The sequence below is a fragment of the Papilio polytes genome, unplaced genomic scaffold (assembly GCF_000836215.1).
Source record: "Papilio polytes unplaced genomic scaffold, Ppol_1.0 DF823923.1, whole genome shotgun sequence".
Taxonomy (NCBI): domain Eukaryota; kingdom Metazoa; phylum Arthropoda; class Insecta; order Lepidoptera; family Papilionidae; genus Papilio; species Papilio polytes.
Window position 1 is genome coordinate 4,231,958 of NW_013525281.1, and position 17,484 is coordinate 4,249,441.

Sequence of the window (17,484 nt, forward strand, 5' to 3'; positions counted from 1 at the left end):
ACCTGGACGTTTTTAAAATATTCCAAACAACAAAATACTGGAGTATGTACGTACAATATACCATTTAGATCGTTATTCAAAAACATCTTTGAATTTTTTAGATCATTACCTGTTTTAAAACAAACTTTTGAAACGTTATTGCTAAATTGTATCGTGTAAACATGTGATTAAAATGGATTCGCATTATTCTTAAACAGAATTTTTATTTATGAAAATGGTGTATGAAGTAGTATGTTTAAAATGTGATAACTATTTAGTTACGTAACATAAACACATACGTATATTTCTTGATTTATTTTACCTTTTGAATTAAAACAACTTATATTTAGCATTATCTTCCTTCTACAAAATTTTTAACACTGTCAAGAGGAATAAAAATAAAAAATAGCAATTAAAAAAGTAATAACTTTATTCACAAACGTACGAATTAAAATTATCACAAAATCATGCACATATACTTTTATAGGTACCGATAGAAATACACAACATATCTAAGTAAATTGTTAATTTTACCATGAATGTCCATATTCTGTAACACTGGAATATGAAAATGAAATCGCAAGCTAGAAATATCTTAACAATAGAAACCAATTTAATCGACGATACGTAAGTTACTATTCTAAAACAAGTTAAATAAAACCGTTTTAAAACATCTATTGGGAACATTAAAACATGAATTTTGTACCTTAATCTGCTCGGAATACCGTCATAGCCTATTAGTTTATAACAACTTTTTTAATAGTATCAGAACGTGTTATCGCACAGCTTCTCCAAAAAACAGGTTAAACGTGAATGATAAAAAATCCCGAGACTGTTGACCCTATAAATATTTAAACGAAGTTTACATTAATTTTGGTCAGTATCTACAGAACTGTGTTAGAAGTATATTAAAACAATGGCAGTTTCCAATGTAAGTTGGACATTTTAATTTTTAATAGAATAAAAACTAAAGGTGCCCTTAAACAACGAAATAAGTTGCAGCGTATAGAGATAAATTACATTATGTTCAATTGAATACAAATTTTGTGGAAACCACGTATACGCTACGTATTTTTAGTTGTAGTTTAAATAACGAATATGTGTTGTTTATTATTTCAGACCAGTGTTCTCCTAATCTTCCTAGTAACTCTTGTGACAATTGTTACTGGCCATAATAGTTTTAATTACGACGGAGGGTATAACCATGGCGGGTTTAGCGGAGGTTATGGTTACGATCAAGGTTACGGTGGCTACGGACACAGTGGACATGGTGGATATGGAGACTATGGTCACGGACATGGACATGGACATGGATATGGTCACGGCGGATATGATCACGGCGGATACGGTCACGGTGGATACGGTCACGGTGGACACGTTCACGGTGGATACGGTCACGGAAGTCACGGACACGGTGGATACGGTCAAGATGGGTTTGGCCAAGGTTATGGAGGTTACGGTTCCTTTGGTGGATATTTTAGACGTTAAAAATTAATTTATTTTGTTAATGTTACCTCTTGATTATTAAATCTTAAAACTAACTCTTTGTTGTTCATTATAACAGAGGCACCTCTTGTCCGGGAGTATTTCCTAAAGGGACTCGACTTCCGGAAAGATACTGTGATAACATACGTAGTAACATAGAAGCAAAGTACATGGCGAATCTTGAACCCCTTACAATGAGATTCTGATTTTCTAACTTTGGCGGTACCATAGTTTGAGATATTTGATTGTTCAATTCTTTCATTTGTGGAATATTTAATGATTGAAGAATGTTCGTATAAAGTAGAGGTGTTGATTGTGGAGTAATTTCCGGTTTAGCTGCAGATGTTACTGGAGCACTTGCAGGTAGCAGTGTTGTTGCTTCAACCGGAATACTAATTGCGTTTAACTCACCTGGCATAGGAAGGAAAGGTTTTAATGGTTCGACGATTTCATTACTAGGTTCAACCACAGGTATTATTTCAACTTTATTCGTCGAATCTTGTAACGGTTTTTCTGTACTTTGTATTGGTTTGACTGTTGATAAAATAACCACATTCTGAGCTGGTAATGTCACTTTTACCGATTCCTTATTAACGGGTAACACGTGTAAATTGTCTTTTTCATGTGATGGCAAATTAAATATATCGATTACATCACTTGTATCTCTCTTTGCAATTTTTCGTATTAATCCAAATTTTCCAAATCTAGACCATTTTTCGAAAATAAATTCTAACGACTTAAATGGTGTAGGATTGAACTGCACTTCGAATTGCTTCTTAAAGCTTATTCCCGGTTTCGTGTATCCAAAATGGACGTTCAGAAATAAAACAGCGATCTAAAAAATAAACAATGCGAAAATGAACAAATTGAACTTATCTAACACAGGTATCACGAATATAGTAACTTTAGATTAGCACACAAAATCTAATCACTTTTCACTAAGCTTTTCAATCACACTCAAACCAACCAACATTTAGGTCTCGTGGTGACAGATGCAGTATTTATTTGTAAATGAATAAATACCTGAATCAAATATTTCATCTTGTAAAGAACAATGCTGCACAAAATTCAGATTGAAAATGAATATCAATCATAGATTATTTCTCGTTTAAAGGAAAGTATCAAGGCAGTAAGTAATGATTCTTTAATATTCTATGGCCTCATGATACACACGCTAGGGTCATTTGATCTTCAATAACTAGGTTAAGGTTTTATGAAAAAGATCCGTATTCGATATTTAATGCGTCTGAAGAAGAAAAACGATAAGTATTGATTTCTGAAACGTCAAATACATTTCGATTTACTATTATTAATTGGGCAATGAAAAAAATCTACGAAAACGTAACGTTTGTTATATAAAATTAGCAAAATATCAACAATATAAACAGTAATAGCTGCATACATAAAAAGAAACAATGTGAGGCTTTCGAAAGTGAAATACTAGTTGTGGAAACTCATTTGGAATATTAATTACTTTGGTGTCGTACGACCCAACAAAATTTCCATCACTGACAGTTATACCCTTTCTACGACCTACACTTTAACGCATCAGTGTACTATCATGCCACACAAAACTGCACGATTCAAAGCATTGTTATGGACACAAAGATGCATACCCCTAATTTTAAGAAATAGTTATCATTAAAAGTAATCTGTATGTCAAATCGTATATTCAGCATTTCTGAGGTAACAAAATTTATTACAAAAAAAAAAACAAAAAACCTGTATTGTAGGTATTAGGTGATGTAAGTAGCGAACGTGGGTGTCCCCCCAAACAATTGTTTAGAAAATTGCCACGTTGGTAAGTAAAGATTTGTCTCACCTAGTGTAATTGGATTAGACTGTAGCCGTAGTGTGAAAGCTGCTAGCAAGTTGTACAACCCATCATTATTTTGATCGCATCATTTATCGTCATTGTCATCAAATAACTTATTACTCATTTACTTGCAACTTATCTGTATAATTTATACGTAGAGAAGGAAACTTGGTAAACAAAGATATCTTCAGGGTTTTAACCACATAACAATGAAGAGAAATTTACAATTGTCATTATTTAAAATATTAGGTACACCAAAGTACAAAGAATTTAAAAATAATGAGGCAGTATGTAATTACATATTTCGTAACCATTTCTCTCCACCACTTGGAAGAAGTGGAAAGTTGGTGCTTGTTTGGCATCAGTTGGCATCGCGTGCGACAGTTCGCAAAGGACGCCGCGCAAGGTTGTCCGGCTTGCATGCCAATGCCACTAACAGTTTGGTTATCAGTGAAATTATGATAGTGGATCATGAAATTTTTTTGAAATCCGATTTTAAACTACATTTTAGATTGTAAAAAGTTTGATAAATAGTCGTGTAAATGGTAAGTTTTCAATTAAATTATTCCTGTACCATATAGTTAAGTAGTTGACAGACTTAACTTTAAGACGAGGGGACTTGGGTTCGAATGCAAGGGTTTAATAATAAAATTGTGAATAATTTAAGAACAGATAATTTTTCCCATTGCATTCAGTTTGATTACTAGGTCAAGTTAGCAGAATTTTACAAACAAATTTCATACAGTTTGCAAACAACGTAGCGTCACAGTTTATTAAAAAAGACAATTTCCAATATTTCCAAGACGTTCCTTAGATATGTGTCAAAAAAATTCCATCGTATTATATCACAGAAATTATTTTAGAATACTGTTCGCTGTTATACATTTAATTAAAACAAGCTTTGGTTTATGTCCCAACCGAAACTGGTCAGTTATGTAAAAAACCGGTATAGAATTAAACCGTCTGTTTCCACTGTATAAAATAACATTGTTACCACTGTTATAAATCAGAAGCATAGATATATTAGTGTTTCCAAAATGTATTCATTAAAACCAGTCTTTCTAACGTCTATTTCATATTTTTAAATTTGTTTAACAAAAGAGAATTTTAGGTATTTTCACCTAAAATTACATTAAGGTCAAATGCGTACATTACGCTAAACAATTCCGTAATATCAATTTCTGTAAACAGTGGAAGTGAAAATCGTTACGTAACACATTACTCACTCGTGCATATTTTACTGTCGGATGCTACGACCTGTTCTCTACTTACGTTATGGCATCTTTCTTAATTTATAGATAAAAATATCAAGAATAAAGACTTTTAAAACATATACAAATGCATATTGTATTTGAATATGTTTGCTTAATGATAACTTATTGCTTAAATTGTCTTTATTTAATTTTTTGAAGTTAATAAGTCTTAATTTAAACAGAAACACACAACGAAAATTAATTAAAAAAATGGAATCTTTCAGGCTGATAGACGAAGATTAAAATATTGATCGTAGTTTTTTTAATACGTCCTAAAATAGATAACACAGGTAAAAACTGACTAATGTAGATCCATAACAGGTTTTCGCACGTGAGGTCATAGTCAGTAAATCTTGCTAGTTTACTCGTAGTTATTTTTTTTATTAAAAAAAAACGTAACATGACGCCATACATAGACAAAGTTGTGAAATATTTGTAGAGCACTAATTATTTCCTTTTTGTTGTTTTTAAGTCATGGCCGAAAATGTCACCAGAAAATAATAAACAAGTAAATGAATACAGTCGTTGCAGTTTTGATAGGCTAGTTGTGGTAGTTACGTAGAACATAATCATTTGTGATCATTTACATTATCTATGACTAAATTATCAATAAGATGCAATGACATAATTTACTGCGTAAGGAAGTATAAAAAAAGGTAACCGAACAACAATATGAGGTAACTGGAGCATTTTCGACATCCACATTCTACTTGCGAATAACAAACACACCTGTCTGATATGAACGGCATAACAATTACTTTAGTTTACATCCTTTCCTAGAGAAAGTTAAATTAAATTTACATTTAGTGTATAGACTAACAATGTTTTAATCTATGGTAAGTATAAAATAGGTCTAAATAAATAGTAATTATTAATTCTAACTTGTATAAGTCAATCAGATTATATTATGGATATGATAATAACATTTCTTTATGATATAAGAAAGCATGTAAAATGTACTTATATGTTACTGTGTTATAAATAAAAAATAACTGATTAATGGCCGGTTTCCCAGATATGCTAACTATTTATTAGGATTTTTGATTCGATATCTTCGTGAAATGCGTTTCCGAACTATCTAACTTGAGTTTTACATATAAGTCAACCTAACACTAATTAATAAATAGGTAGTAACAAAATAAATGGGATCTTCTGAAACCCAGTATACTTTTTTTCTTTTCAGAAACATGGGCTGCGTTAGGAAAATTCTTAGAATAACATTATTTCTTCTATACTTGAAATTATGCTGCTGTAATGACAGCTGGCTGGAAAAAATCTTCGAGGCCGGACCCGTTGAAAAAAGAAGTATGTCAGATGCAGTCCTTGATTTTCTGGATTACGTATTCCCTAAAGATGATTCGGAAACCTCAATAATGAAAGAAATATTTACAATGTTCGCTGAAGATGGCCCACCGGGATTACACAGCGGATTATCGGCGTTGGAGTACTTGATGGATTGATTAAACTCAAAAGCAATTAAAAAAATTACAGCCAAGTTTCTAAAAGAAACTGTTTATGCCAATTAATTGGCAATTACCGCTGTCTACGCTCGAATGACTAACATTAATAATGTTTACGTTGGCTTTGCTTAACTTATCAATTGTAGTTTATAATCTATTTATTTATTTTATTTATCTTCGCCAAAAATATTTAGCCATATTTGCCTCATATGTTTGTATTCGCTAATATTAATTTAAATTATTAAAATGTATGTAAAGTAATTGAAATTCATTTTATTTATCCTACCGTAAAAGGGAAAAGACATTAAATACTCTGGACTTCCCAGCAGTCACTTTAATATATGAATGCAATGAAAAAATTCCAATTGTTTTTATTTCACTCTAGATTTTTTTAACTCTTAGTCTTCAAGAATAATTTTATTTAACTTCATTCTTTAAACACGGAATCGTTTTTGATTTTCCAATCTCTCTAATCTCTCCTCGTCATTATTCTATGTTAAACTAAGATATCCTAACTATTTTTTCTAGTTACTTATGATATTTACAAAAACTGTTTATAAATGTCGACAAACGACACGCTCCCTTATCTCTAGACATCTTGTCGTAGGTTCACGGAAATTTTTAGAAGTGACGTGTTTTAAAGCTTCCTTCTTATGATTATCGTCTTCAGCTCCGCTACCGTTTATATCATTTACGGGAGTGGTATTATCCTCATCATACATCGGTAGTACATTATCAATAGCTGGTGGTCTCCGTGGATTCATAAAAGGACCATTAACATAACCACATTCTACCCTACCACCTCGTATTCGACATCCATTGTGCAATTCAACCTCGTTGTCGCTTTGGTAACCTCCTATATTTCTATTGTAACCACATAATAATCGATCACCAACAGTTTTACAAAGAGAAGGATCGAAATCGTAAGGACAACAGCGAGATCGCGGTTTCGTACTATCACCTTTAGTTAATTCATCTTTTAATTGTTCTACTTCATTAATTCTTTTTTTATCTGCATTTACACAATTAGCAATCGCGTCACGTGGAGTTATTATTAAAACCTGCAAATAATACTTTTTAAATAAATAATACTTGCACAAAAAGTAAAATTTCAATCACAATCGACTAACCATGATAAAGTGAATGTAGAAACTGATCATTGCTGTTATCGTAAAATACTGACTTAATGCATTTCCAATTATAAAGAACATTGTAACGTTAGTATATTACTAGAATACTACAACCATATATTAATGGTTATGTTTAATTTTTTGAAATTTCGTTAGATGAATTGAATTACTATGTATTAATATTACCAGTGGTCGTATGTCCGTGAAACGAAAATACAAAACCAAATAAATAGCTCTTTCAAAACGCCTGCAATATTCTTAACGTTGCTATTATAACTTACCAGGCGCTTGTTTCAAAATCTTCAAAGTATATTTCTCGACCATTCTTAGTATTTCTATGATTTGAATGGTTAGGGAAAATTAATATCGAACATTAGTGTATAAATACTGTAGTTATAAAAATATAGCAACAATGAAGAAGATTCATTGCAAATATGTCAAATAACACATCTTTTTTTAACAAATTCACAGTTTTTAATAAGTCTACATAGTAATTCGATAGTTGCAGATCAGGCGAAATTATTAATGTATTACAGGGAATGTTTTTAACATGACTTAGGATTCTTTAAGAACCGAGCCTATCATTTCCTCAAAGGCCGACAACGCATCTGTAATTGCTCTGGTGTTACGGATGTCCATGGGCGTCGTTGACCACCTCGGTGTTCTCGCCGTTCGTTTGTCTCCTTTTAGTATAAAAAAAAAGAAAAAGAAATACAAGACGTCATCGAATATTTTTAAGACTAAAGAACATAAGTGAAATACTTATATTGTAAATTACTTATATGTTAACTTCTTAATAAATAAATATAAATTTACGTATGTTATAGCAAAGTTCATTTACTTTTAATTGTGAGAAAAAAAATATGTGAAACTTGTTATTGTACTTTCCGAGCCTATTGTTATCATAAAATAATTTGCTCGGGTAATCCCAACGATTTACAACTTATCTTAATTTATAATTTAATTAATTAATTAAATCTTAAGCTTTAGACTACGTTTATTTTATGTTATTTTTGGCTATTTTATGACTGACTGACTCTTATTACTGTTATTTTTTTGGACCATCTATTATTATTTTCGAATTACACAGTTGTTTATTTAATTCACAAGCATACAGAAATTACATTTTATTAGTCCTATATATGTAGGTTTATTAAAAATGTCATAGCGCCTGCAGTTAAAAAATACCTAGCTTGTCAAGCGACAAGCAAGCTTATAGGAAATTTAAACATTAAAAAAAATAATCTCGGAGTGCAACTACAGATCTAGTAACTTGAGAAGAATTTGCAGTCAGTACCCAGTAATAAAACACGCGATAGTAAAATGTAATTTTAACGTATCAATCAATGAATCAATTTCATTACTTTTTAGAGTTACAATGTCACATTGTTTCTTGGTGAGTACTTTGTTGTACATACTCCCAATAACGGTTTTAGCGCTACCGACGCCTTGGCAAAGATTCTATAGCCCTTAATCGCACTTTTTTACAATATCTTCGAGGAAGTCAACAGGGTTACGCGTAATTATGCAGACCTATGGTGCCCTTTTACTGTCTATTATGCTAGGCGATCGCCAGAAAACACCCTACCATATTACTTGATAAAATAAATTTTCATAAACATTATCATTTAACTCTTTTATGTCAAACAAATGTTTTTTAGGCATGTTCGATATTAATAAAAATGATTATTGTGGTAAAGAGTGCTCCTAAACTTGGTCACATTTTATTCGATCCATTAGATTATGAAGCGAACCTAACAATGGAGGTTACCAATGAGGCAGAAAACACTACTGATATTCTATATTTACGATCAAATATTACAATCCAAGAGTCCACAACACAGAAGGCGAATAACTCAAATGGCTACGGTTTCGATGTGACGATATGCAAAGAAAAGGACGACAGAATTTTATGTGGATACGATAAGAATATAGATAATGTTGATAATGAGGAAGTATCAGAAGAATCAGGAAATGGATGTCGGATACGTGGTGACAGATTAGAATGTGGATATTTAGTTGGTCCATTCACAAACCCCAGACGACCACCGGCAAATTACATAGAAGTTGTAGAGACTAACGATACTGAACGACCTCAGACTGTAACAACACAAACAACAATTCATACATCAGAAACAACTACAACCAAAACTAAAACAATTCAATCACGAATATCTAAACTTAGCAAAATGCAGCCAACAAACAAATTAAACATTTCAACAACAGTAACTCCTAATACCACAAGTATAAGACCTGAATTAATTAACAAATTAATAATACAGAATTCTAAGAACAAAACCCTAGAAACTAAAAGTAAATGTGTTGATAAGAATGATCATCTCTTTTGTATTCCAACAAATATAAAAGAATAATCTTGATCAAAACGAAAACATTAATAAAACGTAATTTATTTATTATTAGTTCATAGTATAGGGGTCTTAGGAATTATTTTTTCTACATGAATTAAAAAAAAAATCAGAAAACCAAAAATGCTACACGCATAGTCTAGAGATATTACTAGCATATTATTAACAAATTGTGACGCATATTCAACACTACAATAAGGTCATAATATTATTAACACTACATGTCTAGTGAGACTCATTTTCGAATACTAACTTCGTCAAAGATATAAAATTAAGAAAAGAAAAGGTGAATCCTAGCTAATGGGATGTTACTAAAGGCAAATCAAATGTTCATTATGGTCTTGTTTATTTTTTATAATAATTGTTTATGGATTTATAATAAGATGAAAAAATACATTACGGGTCATTTTGCTGCACCGCGTGTAAGCCAGAGCAGATCACATCTAAAAATTGTATAAATAGATGTCCATCGACAGCAACCACAAGCATTGTGTAAGGAATCTTGCCAAGATGAAGACTGTAAGTGAACAATTGTTTATTAATTTTAATCATTATTTAAATAAGCTTAATACGCTCGCGAAACTAGAATTATAAAAAAAAAGTTTTTTTTTTAATAATATTTGAATATAACCGGATGAAATATACAAAGCCCTTTATATCATAAAGCCAATGTAGAAAAGGTGTAATGTGAGTTAATTTGAATTAATTTATTTCCCTTGGCTTTTAGTGGTTATAATCTAGAACTAACAAAATGCAATATGTATTTTTTTCCAAATATAATTTTTAATATAATTTATGTCAAGCGCAAGAGCCTTATTGCAAAGTGTTGTTGACAATCACGTCTACCTAATAATTTTTAATTAAATCAGAACTGTTAATTCTTTATTCTAAGCTTTGAAAGATCAATCAAGTTCATTGTGGCCGTACATATAATTATAGTTTAATTTATATAGGTACAAAATTACAATTCCAGTATCTTTCAATTTAATTATTGAATTTGTCGAACATAAATGTATCTTGTAACCATTAAAGGTATCGCTTTAGATAATTTTCTAACCTTAATTGAAGCAACTGTAACTGTGATCAAAAAAGATTTTTTAATCTTTCCTAATATCCTTACGATCTATTGAATATGTTTGTCGTCACTCTTGTATCTTTTCTTTGATTTTCATGGATAATTTAAATAAATGTTTAATATCAATTACAGATTCTATTCTTTGCGCTGCTGATGTGCATTTATTTGTCCTGCACCTGGGCGCTACCACAACCTGGTAATGCCGAAGAGCTGCAGCCATCTGAGTCGAGGTGGGGTGGAGGTTGGGGCCGAGGTGGTGGCTATGGAGGTGGATGGGGAGGCGGAGGAGGTTGGGGACACGGAGGTGGCTGGGGACACGGAGGTGGCTGGGGCCATGGCGGAGGTCGCGGGTACGGAGGTCACGGCTGGGGAAGATAAAATATACGTCGACATAAAACGCGAAAATTTATATCCGATAATTATTGACGAAATTGTATAAAATTCTTCCGCAACAATATTATAATCTGTGATTTGTTTTTAATTCTAAATAAAAATTTGAAATAACTTTAAAGCACGTTTCATTTTACGTTGTTTACATATGTATATATGGGTTACTTATTGTGGTATATACAGCGCTAAAGGTAACATTATTGAAATGCTTTAGGCTTGAAGATTTCTTACAAAAAAACCCTGAGGAAGTTTATTAAGACAATCATTCCCTTTACTTTAACCGATTTTAATTGATTTGCTAATAGCTTAAATCTAGACTAGACATATACGCATTCCTATATAATGTACGCAGAACGTTTATTTAATAGAATTCGTTTACGAAATAACCTTATCCCTCGAAATTAGTATTTTTTAAATACCCACAACCCCTATACCAAAAAGCCTTTACACTACGCAACCGGTATAATGTACATAATACATGTTTCCATGAATCAGAATCAGAAAAGGTCAGAAATGTAACTCAAGAAAAAATTGTTCCAGTGATAAAATATTAAAAGCTTCATTTACAATGTCAGCTGGTATAAAGAAGTATATTTTATTTAAAAAGGGGAACATATAACAAATAATGCATACAAAACCACGAGCTACTAGTAATATGTTTTAGACTTTATTATTAACTAATAATGACATAAAACACATATAAAACATTTTATAAATATGTAAAATAACATTGTTGATGTTAAGTAACATCCGTGTATCGGAGTCAGGAAGTGACATTTAAGTTTAAATAAAATAAAGGTGACGAATTTTCTTCGTCTTAACCACATACATACACGGTCACTTTATGGGTCATTAATATTACTCTCTGCGCACATTGTAAATGACTCAGTTAAAATAAATATATTTTCTTACGTAAAACTATTTTAATGATGTGCTAATACGCAGCCAAACCCACATCCCATATCTTAACGTATGTCGAGGATATGATAGACAATCTCCAATATTTATCAAATGGAATCAAACAATCGTAAATTTAACCTTCAAATTCGATCGACTGTACCCATCATCAGGAAAAACACAATATAAATCGGATGCTGCTTTAATCTTCAAAATCAAGCAACAAGCTATTATTTTAGGAATTACGAATTTATCCAAGACTGGAACATCGTTATTATTTTCAGTTAATGATCTATTTATCATAAAATAAGCATACATTAGATATTTAATGTTCAAAAAGACGTAAAAAGATGTTTTTATTATGTTACGCTTTGGTTTTATTGTAGGAACAAAAGGAAAACTAATCTGGACAAACCGTGTTCATGAAAATACCGGTTTAAAAGTTACTTAAAGTAAAATAGGAAATACAAAGTTAAATTGTGAAGCAAAAATAATTACATATGACTAACTTCAATAGAAAACGTGAATAATAGCAGGACATGTAATATTTTATTACATGCGTTAATTTATTTGTATTTATTAAACAATAGCCACATTATGTCAGGGTCTTTCAAGTTCTCTTATAACGTAATAGCTTTCGACCGAGACCGTCCGCGCGGACAAAAAGAAACAAATGCAAGTAGAACATCCATCCATCCCTCCATCCATCCATCCCTCTATTCATCCATTCATCCATCTAATCTTTCGCATTTATAATATTATTGTGAAATATGATAACAAAAGTACGTGCCTCCATTAGCCATAACATTAAATTGTTGTCGAATGATGCGTTAAATCGATAATAACAAGATTAGAGATCACCTCATGTCATCAATTCATCATTCTTTAGTAAATACACTCGTCATTCTATGTCGATGGCCTTAACTTAAGGAAAACCCGCATGTGTTTGGCGTCTAAGTATTTTTAAGTAATAAGCAATGTAGAAAATATTAAATCATATTGAAGCATCTCTTCTGTAAAGATTTCTATACTCTTTTATTTATAGTTGTAATTTACGTGAAAAAAAGTAATCGATTTTTTTAGTCTTGCAGACCTGCAGGTAACCAGCGATACCTGACAGACTTTAGGTGGATATTCTTGGTGGACGGATAGTCCATGTGGTGGCCCAAAACTAAAAATAAGATATTTAGAAATGCAAACTTTTTTTAGCTAAAATTTTTAAGTTCAGAAGAATTGCTGTGTCAAATTGTAGTTAATTTTAGTTAACCGCGCGCCGTTTGCCTTACGTCAATCATATCTGATGTACAATAACGATTATTACATTTTTTTGGGCAATCAAGACGTGAATTCGACGTTGATGAATATAAAGGACCAGATCTTGAAATCTCCAACATTGCTTTACAGACATCGGTAAAATGAACACTGTGAGTAACATCGTTTCAATTTTAATAAAAACATTTAAGTTTTTTTGTTCTGCATTTGTCTTGATTTAACATCCAAATCATGTTGTGGTTTTCAAGTTTTGTTTAATCCTTAGTAACTAGAGATACCCAATTAAAATTTTGAAAAAAATGGCGCATACTGCTGTATACCCTAAAACATATCGTTCTCTATGTTTCAGATAACATTCATAGGGCTAATATGCATTTGTCTAACATACATCCGGGCAATGCCGGCACCGGGGGACGTTGCACAAGCAAAGCCAGACATAGCTGCAGAAGTTTTACAACCTGAAGAATCAAGATGGCGTCACCGAGGCAGAGGATGGGGTAATCAAGGTTGGGGTCGTGGAGGAGGTTACGGTTCCGGCGCAGGTTGGGGAGGCGGCTACGGCGGAGGCGGAGGTTTCGGCGGAGGTGGTGGATACGGTGGAGGTGGAGGTTTCGGCGGAGGACGTGGTTTCGGCGGCGGAGGAGGTTACGGCGGCGGAGGAGGTTACGGTGGAGGTGGAGGTTATGGCGGAGGCGGAGGTTACGGCGGCGGCGGAGGCTACGGAGGAGGATGGGGAAGATAACATGGCATCCCTGTGATGGAACTTGGTTTTGATTTATAATAAAAAGTTTCCGGTTTGAACATTTTAATGGACTACATGTTCTAGCAAAATAAGAGAAATTTTACATGTCATATATTATGAATAATAGATAAATGTTGTTACGTTAAAAAATACTTAAGAAAAGCTCCATAACCTGTGAGTAGACATGAGAAAGATTACAAATAATTTACACTATTATTAGTTTAAAAATGTGTTTTAAATAAACATAAACTGGCCAGTAAATTAAATAATCGTGTTGTTTATTTTTTTATATAACTAAGTCTTCCAAACAAAAACATTAACAAAAACACATGTTGAACCCTGAATACTTTAGTATTACTTTATTGGCACTATCACACAAAGGATGTAACATGAAGAACATTTCTAAAAACTTGAGAAGTAACCCTTTCAATGGTCCGTAACATTATTGATAGTATTTTCATGGACAATTTATGTGATCTATTTTACAAACAAATCCAGGACCAGTTTTATTGCACAAGATTGTACAATGCTTAAATGAATATATTATGTAAATAAAATAGTCACATAAAATATTGCAAAGAACTATCGGCAGTTATACATCTTATTTCGATTTGTCTCAAGAGGACAAACAGTCAATGACCAAACTTTAATTACATCCTTAAGCAATGTCAAACGTACGGAACGTACATAGTTACAATACGAGAAAGATTTGCTTTTTACTGATTCGACACTACTGCAGCGATTTTAAATTTTCTTTTACCAATAGAATAAGTAAGGGATGTTTAAGGACTAAAAATATTTTTAAGCTATCTATCTATACGATCATTACTGTATGTATGTACTCAATATGATCATTTCTTAATAAAATAAAGTTCATACATATAACACTTGACTAAATGCATATTTGTAGTAATAATATAACTTGGATGCAATTAACTATTTTAAATCTTAATAAATGGTTTTTACCCGATCGTTAATTTAGCATTACTGTGACATAATCTAATATTACATGAAAAATTATAGATAATTAGCTTAATTAAATATTAAATTTCAAAAGAAATAAACGGATAAGTGACTGGATATTTTATGTCTCTGAATTTATATTTTATGATAACTTCTCTCTTACAAGTTCTATAGAAGTTGTAATTATTCGTACATCTTAATATCTATCAAACTATTATTATTTGTAATTCAACTTATATGGTCTGAATCTTTGAATATTTTGAAACACAAAAAAATTGAGGAAATAATCATAGAATATTTTATGAATCCTGTTCTACCAACGTATGTTTTAACACGTTTATAACACGAATAACTTCAGCCTACATGCGCAAAGCAAAATATAAAAATTCACAAGCAGACTCCTTATACGTTGCATGTAAAAAAAGAATAGATTATAAAGGCCATTAAGAGATAAATTGCTCGCATTTTGTAGATGAAACCTGTTTGAGTTTATTGTTGTGAATCCCCGGATCGCGGATGAGTGCGGAGCAGTTTGTTCACCTATCGGACTTTAACTTAGGTTATTAAATGCTAAATTCGTATGTTACTAATACATTTTTGTCATCATTTAACGTCGTACAACGGTCCCTTCTTTGAGGGGCGTAGCTCTGACGTAATACAACGCTCGTAAATACGTAAAGATGTGTTTATAATTTGTTTGCAGGATGTATTTACTGACCAGCAAATGATCTAGGCTAGGTCTGGGGGAAGCTAGTCTTAATAAGGTCTAATTCGAAGTAGTTTTATATCTATCTTACACTTGTAGGTTCTCTAGGTTTATTCTGTTATTGTTATTGTCAGAAAGATATTTTTAATTGGGGAATGATAGTTTCTAAGTTTTTTTTTCAGTAGAATTACTTAAAAATTAACATCAAAGCTTTTCAGCACAAATAATTACATTTATTATCAATACATTACATATCCATTTTAGAATTGTTGATAATAAATCCTCCATACGGATGAAGTCGATGGACGTCAGCTAGTCAAAAATATGCATAATATCAAAATATTGAAAATCATTCCTTCAAGGATGAATTAAATTAATCAAATTACTCATAAGCACGTTTTTATTTTTAATGTGAATATTTAAAGCTAAATTTGGGCTTTCCCTGTTTTAACGTTAAAAAATCGCACGTTATTCGAACAAATCACGTTTCAAGGTTTTCGTGTGTGAGTAACTTATTCGGAATAAATACGGGGGCTTTTTATAGCAACACCATCACTGTTCAACGGGACATAGTAAAATGAACACTGTAAGTAAAGTCTACAAAATTGATTAAATTTTATGATCATCTTACAAATTATAGCAGAAATTTAATTAATAATTTGATTAGAGATAAAAAAAAATAATTCTCTTACTTTAAAAGAGCTGTTTTGATTTAACCAAAATTATAAGTTATGATCTTCAAGTGTTTTTGAAGTATTTTAGTTGGTATCTATAAAAGGAGATATTACAGTGTTAAGTGTTGATCCGATTAAACATTTCATCATTATGGTGGTATTGAGAAAATCCTTGTTGGATTAAATTGATTAAAAAATTAATAACAATTTCTTTCACAGATAACGTATACAATTTTGGCGCTATGCCTTCTAGCGATAACCATGGCTTTACCCACACCTGGTGGTAAAGTATTGCAACAAGCTGAGATTTTACAACCAGAAGAGTCTAGATGGGGTCACGGTCACCACGGTCATGGACATCACGGCTGGGGTAACGGATACGGTGGATACGGCGGATACGGTGGATACGGAGGATACGGAGGATACGGAGGTTACGGTGGATACGGCGGATACGGAGGTGGTTTCGGATACGGCGGCGGTTACGGTGGAGGTATCGGCATCGGCATCGGTTACGGCATCGGAGGTGGTTACGGATACGGCGGATGGTAACAATGAACAATGAAACGTTTGTGACTTCTTCAATTCCTTATATGAACTTGATTTTTTGTATAAAATACCTATAATGGTATTCAATAAGTTTTGTAAATATGTAACAATAAAAATATGTGAACAAAATATCTGCCTGTCAAAACTAGTCTGGAATTATTAATTAAAATAAAAATAACCAATAATCAGCGTCAAGATTGTATGAATAAATTATCATACAAATATTTTAGAATTTTATTAGACACCATCTAAATTTGTATACAAAGAAGTAAAAAATTAAAAACGGAAAAATATGTTCATGTAGATTTACCTTGTTTCTGGTCGATTTTGTCTGTATAAGAATTTAACTCTAAAAGACAAATAGACAAAAACAGACAATAAAACTAGAGTCTTCATTTGTAATGTAACCCAAATGAAAATCTTCCTTTCCTTATACCACAGATAACAGAATATTATACTAGTACATTATACATACATCTTTGGTTAGCTCAATTGTATACATGTAATAAAATTAAAAAAAAAAAACTAAAACATCGTCTACGGCCGTCGCACGACTTAATCTAGAACAAACCAACATTTAACAAATTGCACGTCTAATGGAATGCAAATTCGATGTCTTTAAAAATCAAAATACTAGCTTTCGCCCGCGACTCCATCTGCATAAAATTAAAAAAAAAAGTAAGTACTCATGTGTTTTCCCAGACTATGTCTATGCCAAATTTCATCGAGA

The 17,484-nt window shown here is 31.9% G+C and overlaps 4 protein-coding genes across 6 annotated transcripts; 3 read left to right on the plus strand and 1 right to left on the minus strand.

The window, feature by feature from the left end:
- Positions 1-579: 579 nt before the first annotated feature.
- On the plus strand, positions 580-1,520 carry LOC106102245 (neuropeptide-like protein 31). The gene is made up of 2 exons (XM_013281668.1): positions 580-910; positions 1,099-1,520. The coding sequence occupies exons 1-2, from the start codon at positions 896-898 to the stop codon at positions 1,465-1,467; spliced, it is 384 nt and encodes a 127-aa protein (XP_013137122.1). The 5' UTR covers positions 580-895; the 3' UTR covers positions 1,468-1,520.
- On the minus strand, positions 1,457-2,567 carry LOC106102244. Its single transcript, XM_013281667.1, has 2 exons — positions 2,488-2,567; positions 1,457-2,299 (listed from the first exon to the last, which is right to left on the minus strand). Exons 1-2 carry the CDS (start codon positions 2,503-2,505, stop codon positions 1,535-1,537), a joined length of 783 nt encoding a protein of 260 aa, XP_013137121.1. The 5' UTR covers positions 2,506-2,567; the 3' UTR covers positions 1,457-1,534.
- Positions 2,568-9,897: 7,330 nt separating this feature from the next.
- Positions 9,898-11,069, plus strand: LOC106102220 (major prion protein-like). The gene is made up of 2 exons (XM_013281642.1): positions 9,898-10,008; positions 10,697-11,069. The coding sequence occupies exons 1-2, from the start codon at positions 9,952-9,954 to the stop codon at positions 10,940-10,942; spliced, it is 303 nt and encodes a 100-aa protein (XP_013137096.1). The 5' UTR covers positions 9,898-9,951; the 3' UTR covers positions 10,943-11,069.
- A 2,137-nt stretch (positions 11,070-13,206) lies between these two features.
- On the plus strand, positions 13,207-16,917 carry LOC106102219 (glycine-rich protein 2-like). 3 transcript variants are annotated; one of them, XM_013281639.1, is made up of 2 exons: positions 13,207-13,275; positions 13,473-14,126. In XM_013281639.1, the coding sequence occupies exons 1-2, from the start codon at positions 13,267-13,269 to the stop codon at positions 13,863-13,865; spliced, it is 402 nt and encodes a 133-aa protein (XP_013137093.1). In that variant the 5' UTR covers positions 13,207-13,266; the 3' UTR covers positions 13,866-14,126. The 3 variants fall into 3 exon arrangements, with proteins under 3 accessions (XP_013137093.1, XP_013137095.1, XP_013137094.1); XM_013281641.1 differs by lacking the exon at positions 13,473-14,126 and adding an exon at positions 16,428-16,917 and having other exon boundaries at positions 13,264-13,275; XM_013281640.1 differs by lacking the exons at positions 13,207-13,275; positions 13,473-14,126 and adding exons at positions 16,092-16,120; positions 16,428-16,917.
- Positions 16,918-17,484: the final 567 nt, after the last annotated feature.

Excerpts from the sequence above, each read along its gene's own strand:
- LOC106102220 (XM_013281642.1), top strand. The coding sequence starts at position 9,952 with ATGTCCATCGACAGCAACCACAAGCATTGTGTAAGGAATCTTGCCAAG. Across the intron at positions 10,009-10,696 it reads ATCTTGCCAAGATGAAGACT|ATTCTATTCTTTGCGCTGCT; the intron begins GTAAGTGAACAA and ends TATCAATTACAG.